At 34.0% G+C, this 17838-nt stretch overlaps 1 protein-coding gene across 1 annotated transcript in view; it reads right to left on the minus strand.

Annotated features, from left to right (window-relative positions):
- Nucleotides 1–4086: 4086 nt before the first annotated feature.
- Nucleotides 4087–17838, minus strand: part of LOC135326596 (gamma-2-syntrophin-like) — a 168819-nt gene continuing 155067 nt past the window's right edge. Inside the window, exons 13-14 of the mRNA XM_064504403.1 lie at nucleotides 10553–10624; nucleotides 4087–4590 (exon numbers count right to left, since the gene is read on the minus strand). Of these exons, the coding sequence (XP_064360473.1) occupies nucleotides 4333–4590; nucleotides 10553–10624 (330 nt within the window). The 3' untranslated portion in view covers nucleotides 4087–4332. The remainder of the gene's footprint in view (nucleotides 4591–10552; nucleotides 10625–17838) is intronic.

Here is a 17838-nt window from a genome sequence, read left to right on the forward strand (position 1 = left end):
TCTAGACTAACCTATGAGGCACTGAGTCTGCTGTGACCTCACAAACACAGACAGCAGCCATGAGCCTGCCACTGGCCTAGGAGGCACTGAGGCTGCTGTGACGTCACAAGCACAGCCAGCAGCCATGAGCCTGCCACTGGCCTAGGAGGCATTCACGCTGCTGTGACCTCACAAGCACAGCCAGCAGCCATGAGCCTGCCACTGGCCTAGGAGGCACTCAGGCTGCTGTGACCTCACAAGCACAGCAAGCAGCCATGATCCTGCCACTCATGAGCATCACATTCATCAACCCTGTTTTATTCATCTTCTTAGTTTACCATGAAGAATTAATAGATTCATAAGATAGAAATGACAATTACTTCTTATTCTGACTGCCTAATTTCTGCTTAATTTTATTTATGTAGGGGAACATTTCTTGATGAAACTTAAGAGGGTGATTCAGAATCCTATTTCTCAAGCACCACTTAATTCCTAAAGATGCCTGGAAACAATTAATGTATTTGTTTTGACTGCAGAGTTGCTTAGACACCCAAAGTCTTCTGAGTTCTCGGAAGAGCTAGGTTAGCTGTGATACAAACATGAGTAGGGAGATACCTATTCTCTGCCTCTGCCTTGCCTTTCCAATACCCCTCTAATTACATATTACTTGAGTCCAACAATATTGTGATGGATTTATAATGGAATATTATGCTGTAATTATTTAGCAGTCTCACCCAGATTTTGATATTTACAGATTTTATTTTTGAATAGAAACATTAAAATAGAAAAAAAAGTTTAAAATATACGAGTAGGCTACTATTGATCATGATCACAGAAGAACTGGATACAAGACTGCATTGCTATTCATTGCAAAAATAGTTTAGAAGCTATTTGAATTTTTATCTAGTGGAATCTCTTCAGCTAACTCCTAATTTTGAAAACAATGGGAGTTTTATTGATACCTCCAGTGGACTGAGAACAATATCCAAAATATACAAGTTAATTTTGTTTCTTTCTGGAGCAACTTAGATTTTTGGAGCTATTCACCTGTTTGTTTATTTTGGTGAAAATGCAGGTTTTTAAAATGTCAGTGCAGTTTTGTGCAGTTTTCTATTTGACCTCTCACAGCTATCAATATATCAATATATAAAATATCACAAAAGCAAGTATGTGATTTAAAATATAAGCAATACTTTTCATATTATAAAACAATTATTGCTAATGAAAGGTCAGGAAGTAGTACATAGGCATATAGTCACTACTGTGTTGATATTATATATAATATAGTCAAATGAATGCATTTAAAGGGAAATTATTAGAAAACACTGGTTTCATGCAAAGGCTACTGAAATCAGTTGGAGCTAATCTATTCACTTCTGTATGATTATTGATCAGTGCTAGTGACCTCTTTCAGGGCATTTTTAATAGAATACACATGCAAAATTAAATAATACTTCAGAACAGTGAGCAGTTGTAGGAATGAGGAGATTGTATAGATCACTGTCTGAGTTGCAAAGGATAGATGGAAAGAAAGTATTATATGGGTATGTTTTACACAGAAAATTTTAAAACCATAAATATTTACTAGGAAAACAAGAAGTGAAAAACAAAACATAAACACAGAATGGATTCTGAAAGAATTTAAGCAATGGATATGTCATGGAAAATAATCTCATCTTCTCAGACCTGAATATTATGTTTGGGTTAGAAATGAATTAAACTGATGAACTGGTAAAATCTATGACAAGATATTAAAGAGGAAATTTAGAAAGACTAATAGAAGAGAAGATGTCAAAAATACCCAGGACTAGATACTCAATCAGAGATAGTCCATCAAGCAAAACAGGAAAGAGAAACAAAGCTGAGGAAAGGATATTGTATAAAACATTTCTTTAAAATTATTACTTGACTTGATCATCCTGAAGAACATTCAGTGGATAGAGGGAAATGCTAAAGTCTGGAATAAGAAGATAACGAACTCAGGATACTTTGAGATAAGTTAATTTCAGCTCTGTGATCTTTCATAACTGTGGAACATTGCTTATGATCACAGAGCAAAAACAGGGATTGGCAGGACACACCAGCATTGAAAAGTAATTCATCGCTGCTGACAAAACAGAAAAGGAATTGATTAATTGCATTTGTTTTAACTATTCTTGTTTCTTTTTTAGGAAATTTAATTTCTAAAAAATTAAATATTAAAATAGTGTTTTATCAGCATAATATTTCTGAAATGAAAATTGAAAGCTTCCCACTGCAATTATGTTCCTTATTCAAAAGAAAGAAGTCTTATGGACAAATGAACCTACAGGTGAACCTTTAATTTTCTGGATGCTGAAATGTCAGTCCCCTTTATGTGGCTAGAAATATTCTGCGTAACATTAAATTGCAGACTTCATTCATGCTAGTCCTGATATCCTTCTGAAAAGATGGACATGAAAAGCAGCATTTATTTTTTGAGGTAAGAAAGGAAATAGTGGAATCAGAAAGATTTTTCACTGCTGGAGAGTGACCACAACACTTTGTACCCTACTGGCATAGTGGTTTATAGCAAACTTGAATGTATGAAACTGACTGACAGAAAACTAAGATATGGGAATACACACACAGGAATTTATGCATTGCAACCAGATTTTTAATCTAATGCCTCAGCTGGAGTCTTCAGATAGGCTGAACCATGACTGGAAGAAATATTAATATCTTTTGTGCTATACTGGGCTAGCAGATTCTTGAATTCAAATGACAAAGATCATTGCACAAGTGAATAATTGTCCCTTAATTTTGAGATTGTTAGAATGTAACAGAACATCAGGTTTTGAGATTTAACAATAAACACTTCACAATGTCATATAAGGCAAAATAATGTCTTTTAAATCAGTTACCAAATAATTTGATCCCCACCCTTCTTACACTTTAATTCTATATTATCTGTTTTTTATATGGATGATGGATAAGATAATTACGTGGTTGGTCAAATGGATTCATCACTATTTCTTGAAGAGTTTGCGTGAGAAAATCCTTTATGCATTACTAATCCCTCCCTGAAACCTAGCAATTTTTCAGGAAGAATCACATTTTTTCTGAAGGACTGCATTCCTTCTCAGAAGTGCACGAACAACAACATTGCCATTACAAAATCTTTTTTGTTACCCTATCAGTCCAAAGAGATTATTAAAACTCTTCTAAGTGAACATGCAGAAATCTCCTGGGAATTCCAAATATACATAAACTTAGAAAAGCTGGTTCAACAGTCTTGCTGGGACTCCCGCTCCTTGCAAGCTGTGCTAATGCAATACCATGATCCAGTGTGCTTTGGCTAGCATAAACATCTTTAGGAGGCCCCTGCAAACTAGCACACACCAGCTCAAGCTTGCATTTGTGCTAAAATGTGTAAATAGATTTTGAAATAGAGAAGGCTTATACTCTTAACCCATACATTCACGTACTACTCATCCAGTTCAGTTGGGAGTACAGATATAGATGTTCAGCAATAACTTCCTTATGTATAGCAATGGTATATAGTATAAATATGCTGTAAGTTACAACTTAACTCAAAATCAATAGAACTGCTCTGTCTTCATACCACAAAATACCTCCTTTAGGATAAAATATCTGCTTTAGGATAAGCACAATCATTCTCTGGGTTCCATTCACTAACTCTCATGGGAGCTTAGACACCACAAGGCTAATAGGCACCCACTTGTAGATAACTGTATGAGGAATCTGCATCTTAAATTTCATATCACCTAATGGGAAATGTATTCTCTGGTCTGTGAAAAGAATAGCTTGAGAGAATTTTACTATTCAGTAAAGAGTGATAGAGTGATATGACAAAATTTGTTCTCACAATGATTTTACAATGATTTTTCAAATTCTTCCAATGTTAATAAAGTCATTCCTAAATTACAATTAACAACGTAAGAGCAAAATACTTCTTTCTTTGTTCTTTGAAAATAGAACCATTATGCAAAATACAATAAATTTATATTATGCAAGTGGAAAATAAGCTTTATGGAGGACACTGTTTAAGGTGTCCTGAAGAAACTCCACAGAAATTTTTTTCCAGTTGCAGAATGTATCGATTTCCAGTTTATTGTAATCAAAGTAAATTTATACATTACTACTTCTAATTTTCAAACTGTCATAATATACTCATACAGTGTTATCACACAGTCATAGACAGATAAATATTTATGTGATGATGAAGCTTTCAGAAGCCTTTGGTGTATTAAAGTATACTCAGATCTTTACTCACAGTGCATATTAATCTGAAACAATTATTAAACATATGCAGTAACTTTGCTAAAATTTGTTACAGAATATTTTACTGATGAAATGGCTCCAGGATTCAAATTATTCATTACTTACCCCTGTTCTTTGAACTTCCAAGAAAATTGCTCTTTGAAAAGATTTCTCCCACACTGCCAACTCAATGCCAAGCTCTACATTGAAATAATGACTCTTGCCATGTCCAACCATAACACTGAAACAATATGGCCTCTGGTCTTCAAGATCATAGTCTTGATGAATACCTAAATACAAGTTTGCTTGTAGCCAGCAATCATCAGCAAGCCAGAGCTGAAAGACATGTTTCAGTATGTGACTCTTCATCTAGCAAAAACAAGCAGTTACGGCAACACTGTCTTCTGTAAATGACAGGTACTCACTTATTTATGTTGTTATATTAACAATTATCTTGAAGCAATGTTTTGAGAATTAAGGAATATTTGCAAAGACAACTTCTCTTTTACTTTTTATTCACTTTAACCTGTATATACAATCTGAGCTACTTCTGTACTTCCAAAATACCATCAAAGTAATCTAAGCAATACATACATTGTAATTTAAAAGGATTTTATAGTAATGAAGTTGAGGAGGAAGGGATGATTAGGAGGGTGACCAGAAGGAAGTTCTCTGACTGAGGTTAGAGAACAAGCCTACCAACGAAAGAGGGAAAGACGGATTTTGGAGAGATACTGGGGATAAATTTGGGAGACAGCATATGGGAGTGCATCAGAACTTCTAAGAAAGCCAATGGCTGTAGAGCAGATAGCATACTATTGTTTCTCCAGAGGATGGTGGGAGAAGTTTCTTAAAAATTCATCCATGATTCCAGGTGATGACTAAAACGTCTGCACTATCATGCTGAAGAGAGAGAGGAACACCTATTAGCAGGTGTGTTGATAATATATGGAACTATATTTTATATCCTTCCAGTTCTGTTTCTCCCCTTTTCCAGCTATCCTGTGATCAACCATTTGGAAGTGAATTGCTATTTTTTGTTTTATATGTGAACTTGAATTCAAACTTCTATAAGCAAAATGGTGTCTTACCTACTTTATAAAAATGGACCGTTTAAAATAGCAAAAATTGTGACTATGATGTCAGATACCAGTTCCAAGTAAAGCAATTCCCTCTAATTTAAATAGTTTAGCTTTTGAATTTATAATCTATTATAAAAGTAAATATATAAATATATATAAATACATATTATATAATATATATTCTTTTATGTTTTTTCATCATAGGTTTTTCAAATGTCTTCATAATAGCACCCCTTTGAACTAACATATTTATGAAAAAATCGGCAGGAAATAGCCCCTCGCAGTCAGTGGAGTTGTATCTGAGATAAATTTAGCTGACCACATACCTAGTTTAAGTTGCACAGTTAATCAAGGAACTGATTAGTGTGATTTTGTGAAACAAGAAAAAAAAACCTTTTAAAGATGAAATAAAACAAAAGACTCCCCCATATAGTGATAAATGCTTCTACGAAAGAAATTACTTTTGAAACAGACTTAAATGAATGGTATCTTATTTAAAGTGTTTCCCAAACACTAAACTCAGATTTGTAAGATTGAAAGATTGAGTTTCTTTTTCTTGAAGCACTTTTAATGAGCCCATTTCATTTTACAGTTTTGGTCCAGTCATAGATTACTCAGAGGTGACACTGAAAAGAACTTCTTATAAGCTCAAAGAAATGATATTTTGTTTACAATCAAGTGGAGGGAAATTCCTGACTTGCTTGAATGCAGTTGAAGAGCTCTGCACCAGTCTTACAGCAGAGTACAAGTACTCCATGCTAGTTGGATTCCAGTCTGCTAATGCAGTAATTTATTAACAATCTAATGGTTATTCTGGAAATGACAACATGAGCTTACACAGGTCCCTTAGTAGCTGCCAGTGTGCCCTGCAACTACAAGGGCAGTGAAGTGAGACCCTGCCATCAACTTCAGGACAAACCAGAACTTCCACATTACTCTTTTATAACCAAAATACATCCCTGTAACACAAGGTTTTGTAAATGAAAACACACTCTTACAAGAAACTTCCTTTATGTTTCAGTTTATCATTGATTAGCACGAAAACTGAGAAAAACAAAACTAAATTAAAAAGCCAGTCTTTCCAGCTGCTTATAGATTTAAATATTTTCACCAGTTGAATTTTCAAATTATATATGTTTTAGTTTCTATATATTAGATAGGGCCCTTTCCCACCTCCCTTTCTCTTTGACGGCACAGGGAAGAGAACAGTGAAAGAACAAAAGGGACTTTGCAAAGAGAATCCCATTCATTACGCTCTAATGTCACCTATAAAGAGCGTTTTGTTTCTGGGTTTAGGAGAGGTCTCTAGTCAGCCAGATATGGGATAAAAGCAGATGCTGGACTGGACATAGGTGGCTTTGAAAAGATCAGAATGCAGCTTTGTACCCAAGTCCTAGAATCCTGTAGTCAGAATAAGCACTTTAAAGATTTTGCATTCATTTTTCCAGGACCTATAGTAGTCTATCATAACCTACCAAAGTCTGGACCTGCAACCCATGTACATAAAAACAAACAAATAAGCAAACAACTGGGATCTGAACATCTACATGTAACCTACAATCATGTGTATAAAATAAATGCTTACAAGTTTAGGGTCCTGTGTCCTTCCTGTTCTAGATGAACACACAACCACCTTCACAGGAGAGCAGTGAAGGTTCCCTTTTCAGTAATAAAAAGCAGAAGAAAAAACTGCTCTGCTAGCACATTCTCCTCCAGGTACTGCCCCATATTCACAAACAGCACCAAACTTCTCATGTGGGAACTGAAAATTTTGCTTGTGCTCGTGAACTACTGAGTAACATAAAGCTGGCATATCTAACTTTATGCCATTTACTCAAACCTAAGCTGTGATGTGTGCTGTGGGTGTTTTAGGGGGCACCTTGGACGTGGCATGTAATACCACCAGGGTACACTGCACTTCATTGTCCAAAATGGCCCTGCAGCTATTCTAGGAGAGAATGGTCTTGAGGCAGTTCAAACCGATTTTCCCATGCTTTTTTGGACTGATGAAATGGAAGCTGAGCAGAGATTCTCCTATGTTCCCAAGTGTCACCTCTTTTTCAGCAGCCATGGACTAATAGGTATTAAGCCTACTTCTGCTTTGAGACTCAGTAATGCTTACCCTGGCTCTTAGACTAATAAATATATATTTTTTTACTTTGACTGAATGTGAAAATGTGATGTGTGGAAACACTACGTATTAGAAGAAAATGAAATTTTTTAAGGCAGATTGATTTTTAAAAAGTATCTAATGTTCTTGCCTCTGAACTATACAGATTTTCAGTAACAGTTCCAGTAAATATGGAGTATAAATTAAGATGTAGGGGGAAAAATGAGATAAATGAGATCAGATTTTCAATCATCTGGTTGTTACCACTGAATGTTCATGTATATTCAAGTGTGAGAATGTGAAATATGAATATTCATTCACATATTTGCATATGTATGTTTATGTTTGCATGTGTGTGTGTATATATGTACATATGTAAACACACACAAACCTAAAATATAGCAAGTGTTTTGTGTTAAAATCTAATTTCCATATTGAATTCTTATTTTCCATTTTTAACTTATGTTATAATCAACACGAGAAGCTTACAATCTGATGTGTAACAAGTGACCTTGCCTTAAGAACCATCTTTCCTAAGAACCAAAATGATACAATATTCTCCACTACACCCTTACAGTAGTTCTAACTAGCTTCGGAAAATCTTTAAAAACGCTCTCCCAAAACTGCAGTCTTTACAACATGAATTCCATCTTTGAGTCTGCCATGCAGAAGCTTTAATCTCTTAAGAATTTTGTCCATGTTTGTTGATTCACACAATTTCCTTCATTTGTCATGTATACTAAAGAACCAACAGAAAAGAAACTTAAGTGTTGAGTTTAAGCTTTTGTAATTTAGTTAATTTAATCACTAAGATTTGGAATTAAGCATTCATCTATTAAAATGTCAAGGACATTACGAGTTGAATTGTGGGTAGTTTATTTCCCACTTTTTCTTAATGAAAATTAAGACTTTTCATTTTTTTCATTTTTTTCAGAATTTACTTCAAGCAAATTCTTGTGATGTCCTTGAAATTAACCTTACCAGAATATTCAAGGAAGGACTGAGTATGAAATCAGTAGTAACATTTATAGGAGAGAAAACAAAAACAATGCCTACTATACAGCAAACCCTTCTCAAAAGGCTTGACGAGTATCTACTTTGTCGCTGCCCAATTTATTTATCTGGAAAATATAAGGTTTAATAAAATTTTAAGGAAATAGAATCAATAACCTGGGACAGAGCCTCTGCCCTTTGCTGCAGTGATAGGCAGTGAAGGAATCTCCTCACTCTGGCTGAAGGGTTCAACTGCTGAACTTTTCATTTACAACAGCAAAATTGGCCACTGAAATCAGTAGAGGCTCCTTTAGCTGTCAGCTAAAGGGAATGACACCTCTGTAAAATGCAGATGTCAGCACATGTTTAAGAACTATTTTTGTAGTTTCTGTCATCTCACATATTCTTTGCTCTGTGGTTATAACTTGATCATATTTTCAAGTTTGTTCTTCTTTTCTTTTTTTTTTTTTTTTTTTTTTTTTTTTTTTGTCGTTATCAGCAAAACAAGCATAGGAAGTATGCCCGTGTTGTTGAAAGCTAGTTTGGAACAAATAGTTTGAGTGGTCGAGATGTTGTACCTATCCATACCTGTCACCCCATTCTTTAAAGAATTTGGTCATTTACTGCAACAGGGAACTCCATTCTGAGCCAGACAGAAAAGGGGGATCGAATGTTATTGTCAGCTCTCTGAAAGATATATTTTTTGATCTTCTCCTTCTGTAACTTGTCCTGAATAATAACTGTGTTGCATCAGAGAAGCATCCGTAACTAGCACTCCCTTACAGTAATGGAACTTAAGTCGGCAAGCTACTGTTCTTCTGCAGTTACGTACAGACAGCAGACCAACCCGTCTTCTTTAGAACACTAGCACATGGTCAAAGGAATAACAGTAAGGAAAGGGTCAGCAGCTGGTCAGAATTGTTTTCAGTTGGTTTGGAATTTTTCAATGAAATAGCATTTCATGAAAAAAGACTGAATTATTGAAAACCTTTTTTTCTGGGAATTCACTGATTTTTATTTTCTTCAAAATATCCTTATTTAGGATGGCATTTCTTGATGTAATTCTAACAGCAAGTAGTCTAGTAGTTAAAGCACTCATACAGAACGTGAGAGAGATAAGTACAAGTTTTTTCCAGCTAACTTCCCATTTGGATGGCTGCAAACTGGTACCTCTACCTGTCTTTTTGGACCTGTCTTTTCTAGTCTGTCTGTCTCTAGTTCTGTCTTTCTGGACATCATCCTGTGTAAACTTCATAGCTTGCAAATATAGTGAAGGAAAGTATAATTTCACAGTTAGAGTGCAGTCCGGGGACTCAGGTGAATTACAGTCTTCTTATGGCTCTACTTTCAGTCTTCTGCGACTCTACAAGCATACTTTTAATATACCTATGCTTGGGTTTCCCTGTCCAAAATGATGATGATCAAGTTATTTCCCTCACCTGCAAAGCAGTTTCCGATTAGCTGGTAAAGAACTAACTTAATCTATCTGATGGAACTTATCACAAAAATATCTTTCACAAATCAATTCTATAAACAGACTGCTAATGTTTGGCCAAAAAGTCATTCCTCAGGACAAGCTAAAGAGATAAAACATGACAACGTCTCTAGACTATGCAAAAAAGAAAAGAAAAAAACCCTACAATACATGAATGCACCATGTTGTCCTTTCTAAGGTAAAACCAATTATAGTGTTAGTAAGTTACTCACAATCTAACAAGAACAGAATTTTGTATTCCTTATTATGCAAATTAAATAAAAGTACCTTACATAGATCAAAATTACAAAGAAAGCATTTTTTGTCACAGTCATGTAAAAATCTGACTCATTAAAGAGAAATGCAATATCAAGCTTCATTATGATTAGCTGTTTGTTTCATTCATAATTGACATGGCTGGCTGTAATACTGAAAAATGTCTTCAATTTGGAAGTATTTTAGTAAGTTGCTCGCTTGGAACCTAATCCATTTGCTGTAGTCTCTTATACTTACATAGACAATGCAGCTGCTGCAAAGAATAGGCTTTATAACAACAGATAAACTACTTGAATGTTAGCTACTACCAGTTAATCTTAACTTGAGATCATCATTAACCTGAAGAGGTAAACTCTTTTTACTAAATAGCATAATCGTAATTTTTGGGAAACCTACCTTGTGAATTTTAAACAGAACCTCACAGAGGTTATAGATTTTTTCAGCTCGTACCCAGTCTAGTGTGCTTACCTATAATATCAAAAGAAAATATTAAAAAACATATTTCTTTTCACATATTTCTATTAAAATTATGAAAAGATGAAAAATTAAAAAGATTTCACCAATGATTATTCTACTGGATACTATAAAAAAATTCAAACGTTACTACACTTAATATCCAGGATTTAAAAAAGACTGCCAAATAGCATTTCATTTTTAAAGAAACAGAACCTAGAGGGTTCTTACTAAAATTAAAACATATTTAATTACATTTTTTCTATTATTACTTCAGTATGATGGAAACCTCTTTGTAATCTCTGTGGTGAGGTACATAACCATATTTATTTTACAAAATGCTAACAGACAGAACTTTCTCAAATTCGGAGTCATTCAAATGCACTCCCCAATTTAATAAAAATTTTAAATCAATAAACCAAGATGTGATCCTAAATTCAGCTTTGAATTCACATACACTAGAACACGAGGACCTTAATTTTATATTAAAAATGAAAAAGGACTATATATTTACAATATCTGACATTAGAAAGAATGTCAGCTGTGTGCCTATATTTCTTAATACTAAAAAGAAATGGAATTTTTTGTTTTCTTTTGATTTTGTTAGAGTATCCTGTTGACATTAATGGCTGCTATAGCTTGACAGTTGGAATGATATTTGAAGTTTTTCTCTCTAATGTCTAGGTCATGGTATCATGTGATAATCATCTGCTTTATTTTAAAAACAGGATCTAGCCTATGCAGTTCAAGAAAAAAACCATGAACCTCTAAGTATAAAAAATACAAGGCGAATACACATTATTTTCTTTATATTATTTACAGCAAAGTCATGTTTTTTTCTTGGTGAATGCACAGGTATGACTGTTCAGATACATGGAGAATGTGACTAAACCGAACTCTGAAAAGCACCACAAAACTCAGGAGCAGACTGTGGTGATTTTTGTCAGTAACTAAAAGTTATTTCACCTGAATGCTGTTTGAAGAGTAATGTGAACTCAGTGTTAATTTCTGTCTAATCTTATATGCTCTTGTGTCCACTCCAACAGGAACTAATGGGCATTATTGCCACATATCTGTCACAGCTATGAGTTTAAAAGCAGTGTTCCAGAATTTACCTAAAATCTTTCTTCCCAGCATGCAAAACATCTCACTTAAATTTAGATATCAGAAGTGTGTAATATTAACAATCTAATCTAATTCTTCATAAATCTAATTTTAATTCCCTCATGTTTGGGAAAGAAAAAAAAAAAGACAAGACAGTGGTTCCTCCAAGTTGTCTTACATCCTTGCCATAGGGTTTATGAACAGACTGTGCAAATGCTTTTTCTTTTTCTGTCACTGGATATAGAAGTTGGTAACTACTTTAGATTAGATATGTAGCTTTCAGAAAACCAAACTTAGTTGAGATGAATCACATATTACAAACGAGACTGAAGACCCCTGGAAGTGAAAGCTGTATCACCACATCTTTTCAGGATGTAAAGGGACTCATATTCCATGGTTGTCCATTTGACAGTTTTTATATTTTAAAAATTAAATTAAAAAATCACCTAAATACAATGTAATACAATTCTTTCTGTAATATTATAAGCATTGTTTCATCATAAATTAAAGCTCAAGACATTACTTAATGATAACTTTAAAAGTACTTAATACTTTGTCAAATTTAAATCTAATGTCAGCTGCTTTAGAAAACCAATTTAAAGCAATTTTAAATATTACACTTGTCCTCCCATTACTTTATAAAGTGCAGTAATTTTTGGAGTCATACATTACTGATTTTAAATATTCTGTTACTATTTTCTTTCTAGTGAGGTGCAATCAGTATTTTATTTGAATTTTGATTTTTAATTATTGTTAGGAGTTGGCAATAACACAAGATTAGAAGCAACTGGAACTGAGGAATTATGGCAGATTCATAAGGGAATGCCATACATTCAAACATGCTGACATCGGGCTAAGTACTGCAGGTCTTTCCTTGATTCTTATTTAAAGGGAAGTCTTTTTTACTTTGATAGTCGTTTTGAAAATAAACTAATTAAAGATAACAGGTTCTGGCCCATTATTGTTGACTCTCAAAAGATCTCAATGCTTCTTGCAAAATAAGATTTATAGCAGAGTGATATCTAGTTCATTATTTGGTCTTGAGTTTCTGGAAGGAAAAAATTTCTTTTCATTCTCAGTTAAAACTATGAGAATCCTCCATCCCTATTAGTGGCTAGACAAGACATAAAAGCAGAAGCACCTGCTTAATTTGCTGTTTATGAAAGTGAACTTAATGACAGAGGGTATAACTTAAAAGTTGTCCAGACAACTGAATTTTCATTTGCTCCTACCTTCTGTTTTGATTCCTGAAGACTAATTTAAACTGCTAGGGTTTTTTGCTACTATTAATGATGCTGCCATGGACACTGGTAACACTGCTGTGCCATTAAATTCACTGTGAATACTTCAGAATTCTCCCCATTATCCTGTGGATCTCTCTCATCCTTTGACTCTCTGTAACCTCTTATGACCTTTTGTGCAGAGATAGCAAGGGATGATAGATCACAATCAACAGCTATATAAGCCAAGTCTTTATTTTACTGTGTGTATCAAGGAAAAACTACCATACTTACAGCCAAGAGTGAAACAGCCTGAATATCACAGTGTGCAAGGTCATCAGGAGAACACAAATGACATTTGGAGGGATTTTAAGGAAGGGAAATAAACATAATGCAAAGAGATGTTGGAATCCAAAGGGGCAGTTGACATTATTTATAGTTTTCTCCTTAGAACTATCCTAGAATGTCTAAGTTTAAAATGTTGTTGTTATAGTCTGCATTGCTTTAAAAATATCGCAAGTGATCATATACTTCTAGTCAATGAGAAAAGCTGCAAAGAATCAGAAGAGTTCACAAAAAGTGCAATACACTTCATTCGTTTTAAAAGATGTCTCAATTTATCATGAGCATATCCATCATAACACAGTTAATAAATAGGTCTAAGATAAATGAGACACTGAAATATATTCCTTAAGCAATAAAGAAGTTTTCCTCATTATTGTCTTTTGGAATTGTTCCTCTAAATATTCCATACATTGCAATATTTTGGAATTGTTTTAAAATGACAACATATTTACTTTTTAATAAAGCATTTGACAAAATATCTCAGAAAGTTATATTCAGAATGGGTCAATTAAGACTGAGACACACTTTCGTTCATGTGAATTTAGGTCTCACAAAGAGTAAAAACTAGTGTGAAAATATATGAGAATACCTAGTAGCATTCAGTCAGCTTCCACCTAACTCTTGTCTAATACATGAATTTATAACCAAATTTAACTGAATGCTATTATTCACAACAATATGGTGAAAGTCTAATCATACAGTATTAGAAAGAATTGCATTGTTTAGCATTTTTCAGGTGTATAGCCAACTCCTAGCTAACTCAATGCACTACCTGGTGAAAAATTGTAAAAGTTATTGAATACTGTTTTTGTAGATATTTGGTTATATTTATTCCTTCAGAAAGAGTGTAAAATAACACATTCATAAACTGGCAGATGATGCTGAGCTCAGATGAAAGGCCACATGAACACCCATGAGGACACAGGGATAATACAAATGAACAAAGATAAAACCTGAAGTGACAATTCTAAATCCATAAAGAGATACTGGAATAACAGACCTGATTTTCAAAAGTGCTAAGTGTTTAACAGGTACTTTTTCCTTCAGTGTGAGTTTCTGTGAGCTCCTCATTTTTAAAAAAGGCATTCTAATGGATTTAAGAAACTAAACTACACTGTTCAAGCCTTCTCGTTTTAAGTATTTAGACCAAGTAATCTGAACATCAGTTCAGAAGAATGCTCAAATTCAAAATATACTTAGCTCTAAATGGGCACATAATTCATTGATTTTTCTTAAAAACACTGTTAAGATTTTAGAACAGGAGAGAGAAAACAACAAAATTAAAATCATTTTGACACATGCATACAGGACATACGTATCCATGTGTTAGACAACAAACTGAACAACAGTTATTCCTTAGAAGAGAATTCTGCAATGATACCCAACAAAACATACTAAAGGATTACACTACAGATATAGAACATAAAGAAGGAGATACAGTCAATATAATTTTGGGGCATATATAAGGGAGCATCACACTTAATTAAAAATTGTAGCATGACTATACCTAGACCTAATCTAAAACTCACTGAAGGCAAAAGGAACATACTCTTTGGCTTCTGTGAACACTGAACCTGATTCTGGAAATTTACAGTACCTAAATAATATTAACAAATTTTAATATATTTAAAGAATAAAACTTAGGGGAAAAATGAAAAAGATTTTAATACCTGGACTACAGAGGAGCTTCACTATCTGACAAGTAAGCAGAATTATCCAATCAATCTAAAAATATTTACAAAGGTAAAGACAAAAAGATGAAATACTTCCAGGTCAATAGTATTCACTTCACTGGCTTCTTCATGAAAGGGGAAAAAATCATCCAAGAAAAAATTTCAAAAATTATATATAAACTTTAAAAAGAAAAAGATATATCAAGAGATGTTCCTGATGTGAACTATGATATAACAGTAGGAACCTAAAGATGTCTAAAACAACCTGAACTAGATGCTACAAAACACACAATAAAGAGTAGTCAGATCCAAGCAAAGATGTGAACTAAAGAAATAAGGATTTATATGTAGAGTTAGAAAGTCCACTGAAAGCATCCATGGCTACGCACTGCAGCTCAATTCCTATTATGTTACATTGGCAATATACACAACGTACAATTACAATTACAATTGCCAATACTTACTGTGGAGGACTGGCTTGAGGGCAGAGGTCATGTGAAGATTGAACAAATAAAGGAAGCAGAACTAAGTACATATCGCACACAGTTGATGTGAGCCAAGTCCCGTACGAGAGTAAAAACAGCTAGAGCCAAGGACACATTGTCCTTGGCTTCAATGTGTTACCAATGATTAGTCCTGGGAACTTGCGGGTGATGTAATGCAGAAGGCGTTGGGGTAAACAAAATTGCTATTACCAATAAGGAGCTCAGCTTTTGCAATATGTATGAGCCTGATTAGTCCTGTGCTATATAAAGGAAGATCACGCCTAATAAAGATGAAGTATACTGATCACTCATATTGAGCGTCTGGGTCTTCCCTCCGTCGGCTCCTCCCGTGCAAGTTTCCAACAACTTACCACTTAAATAGCGGTACTCTTTCATATCAAAGTACTGTTCATGTACCAATTAAATTACCTGTACTTTTCTTCTCTGTAATTTTTTGTCCAAGGTAAAAGACTGATAAAATAGAGTATATTAGCTTCATAACTATTTCTATTGCTTTCATAGTACTGTTGCATTTATTCCTTTTGTTAAAAATAAAAGTAGGATAGACGGTCAACTGTCTTCACTTGAGTCACTTCAGTGCTATTTATCTAATCATCTCAAAAAACACATTAAAGACTACCACAACAGCTTCAAAGATATGATTACTTTAAAACTGGAACCTAAAAATGATATTAAACTACGAGGAAGAAGAAGATAGGAAAAACAAAACAGTACAACTTCCCCACAATTACAGCACTTATTCTGTGAATACAAAATATTTTTTTCTGGAAATTTTCAAGTAAATCTCAACTACTTTGTTATTAAATGAATGTTTTTGCAAATTTTGTTCACTGAATAATGTCTTCCCAATTTCTTCTAGGATATGAATTCAGAACTTTTTCAAGATTTGAAAATAGACAGAAATTTATCAGATGCTTTCGGAATGTAATAAAATAAAGCTTGCATAGTAACATAGCCCTAAAAATAATTTTTTATTTGTGATACGGTGTTTTTCATATTTGATAGTTTCAAAAGTGTGTCATAATTTTAAACTGTAAATACGGTATCTGTGAATTAAATCTGTAAATCTGTTAAATGCAGTCAGATAAGCTACTTTAGGGATGCAGGAAGAACATTCTTTGACAAACAGCCTTATTGTTTCAGCTTCTTTAAGTGAATTATGATCAATGATGTGATCTAGGAGGTTTTTTGGATCTTGGGAAGGTCAAAAAAGAGTGTATGTCCTGTTTCAGGCACATCTCTGTTGGCTGTAAAAAGGAAAAAAAGAAAGAAAAAAGAAAAATCTTTCCTTGGCATTCCTCTTGGCTTTTATAAAAAGTTCAGAAAACTCCTTTCTCACTACCTCACAAATACATCCACTCCATTTCTCTTCACCACTAACACTCTACACTACTTCATGTAGTTTCTATTTGTAGACTACTCACAAATTTTATACCAATACTTTTGTGAACTTGGGTTGTGGGTTATTACCAATACTGTCCTTTTATATCCCCCTGTCTTTCTCTATCTACCCCATATCTGTTCTCTCATAGTTACATTTCAGGTTTTCTGGAGAAGAGACCTTTTTGTTGAACCTTCTCTGAACAGCAACAAAACTCTGAAATATTGGTCCAGGACTATAATTACTAAGAACTACAGTAACAAAATAAGCAATAATATATTCTGCTTCAGCTATTTTGCCAATTTCAAGTTACAAGTCACTGAAATTTCCATACAAAACTGAATATGTGCCTCAGTTTTGCAATTTAGCATTATTTTACCAAGCTTTTCCAATCAGTCATTAATGCCCTGAAAGTTGTTAAATATTTCTAATAAGAAAAAAATTCCCACAGGCAGCAACTATCAGTGATACTTATTCAGGAAAATCACATGCAAATTAAAGGGAAATCCAGTGACCAGTGATGAGCAGAGCCTGAAATAACAGGTTAATGGCAGATAACAAAGATGATCACAGAATCAGTAATCTAACACAGGATATGGTTCTAGATGTGCTATTATATATAATAGTCAGTGATTAATGCACTTATCTGAATGAGAGATGGAGAATCTGCTTCCTCTAGACAAACATAACTCTTTCTAAAACAACTGGCAGTTTGTCTCCTGAGGGCCATCACTGTTGTCATTTCACGTAATATTCATATTCACTTTCCACTTTCCTAGTTGTTTCAGCAGAGGTGATCATCTGCCAAACTCAAACTGACTGTTTTTTTGCCTTGAAGAATTTCTTGTCTTGAAGTTAATGAACATCTACATCGTGCAGCAAATTTGGTTTTCAGACGGATTTGAGAACAGGCTGTAGGTTGCTGATTATGCATTAGTTCTTAGATGTCTAGTATATTGCCTTAAGATCAAAATGAACTCTACAGAGAAGGAATTGTTTT

The sequence above is a fragment of the Dromaius novaehollandiae genome, unplaced genomic scaffold, assembly GCF_036370855.1.
Source record: "Dromaius novaehollandiae isolate bDroNov1 unplaced genomic scaffold, bDroNov1.hap1 HAP1_SCAFFOLD_32, whole genome shotgun sequence".
NCBI lineage: Eukaryota > Metazoa > Chordata > Aves > Casuariiformes > Dromaiidae > Dromaius > Dromaius novaehollandiae.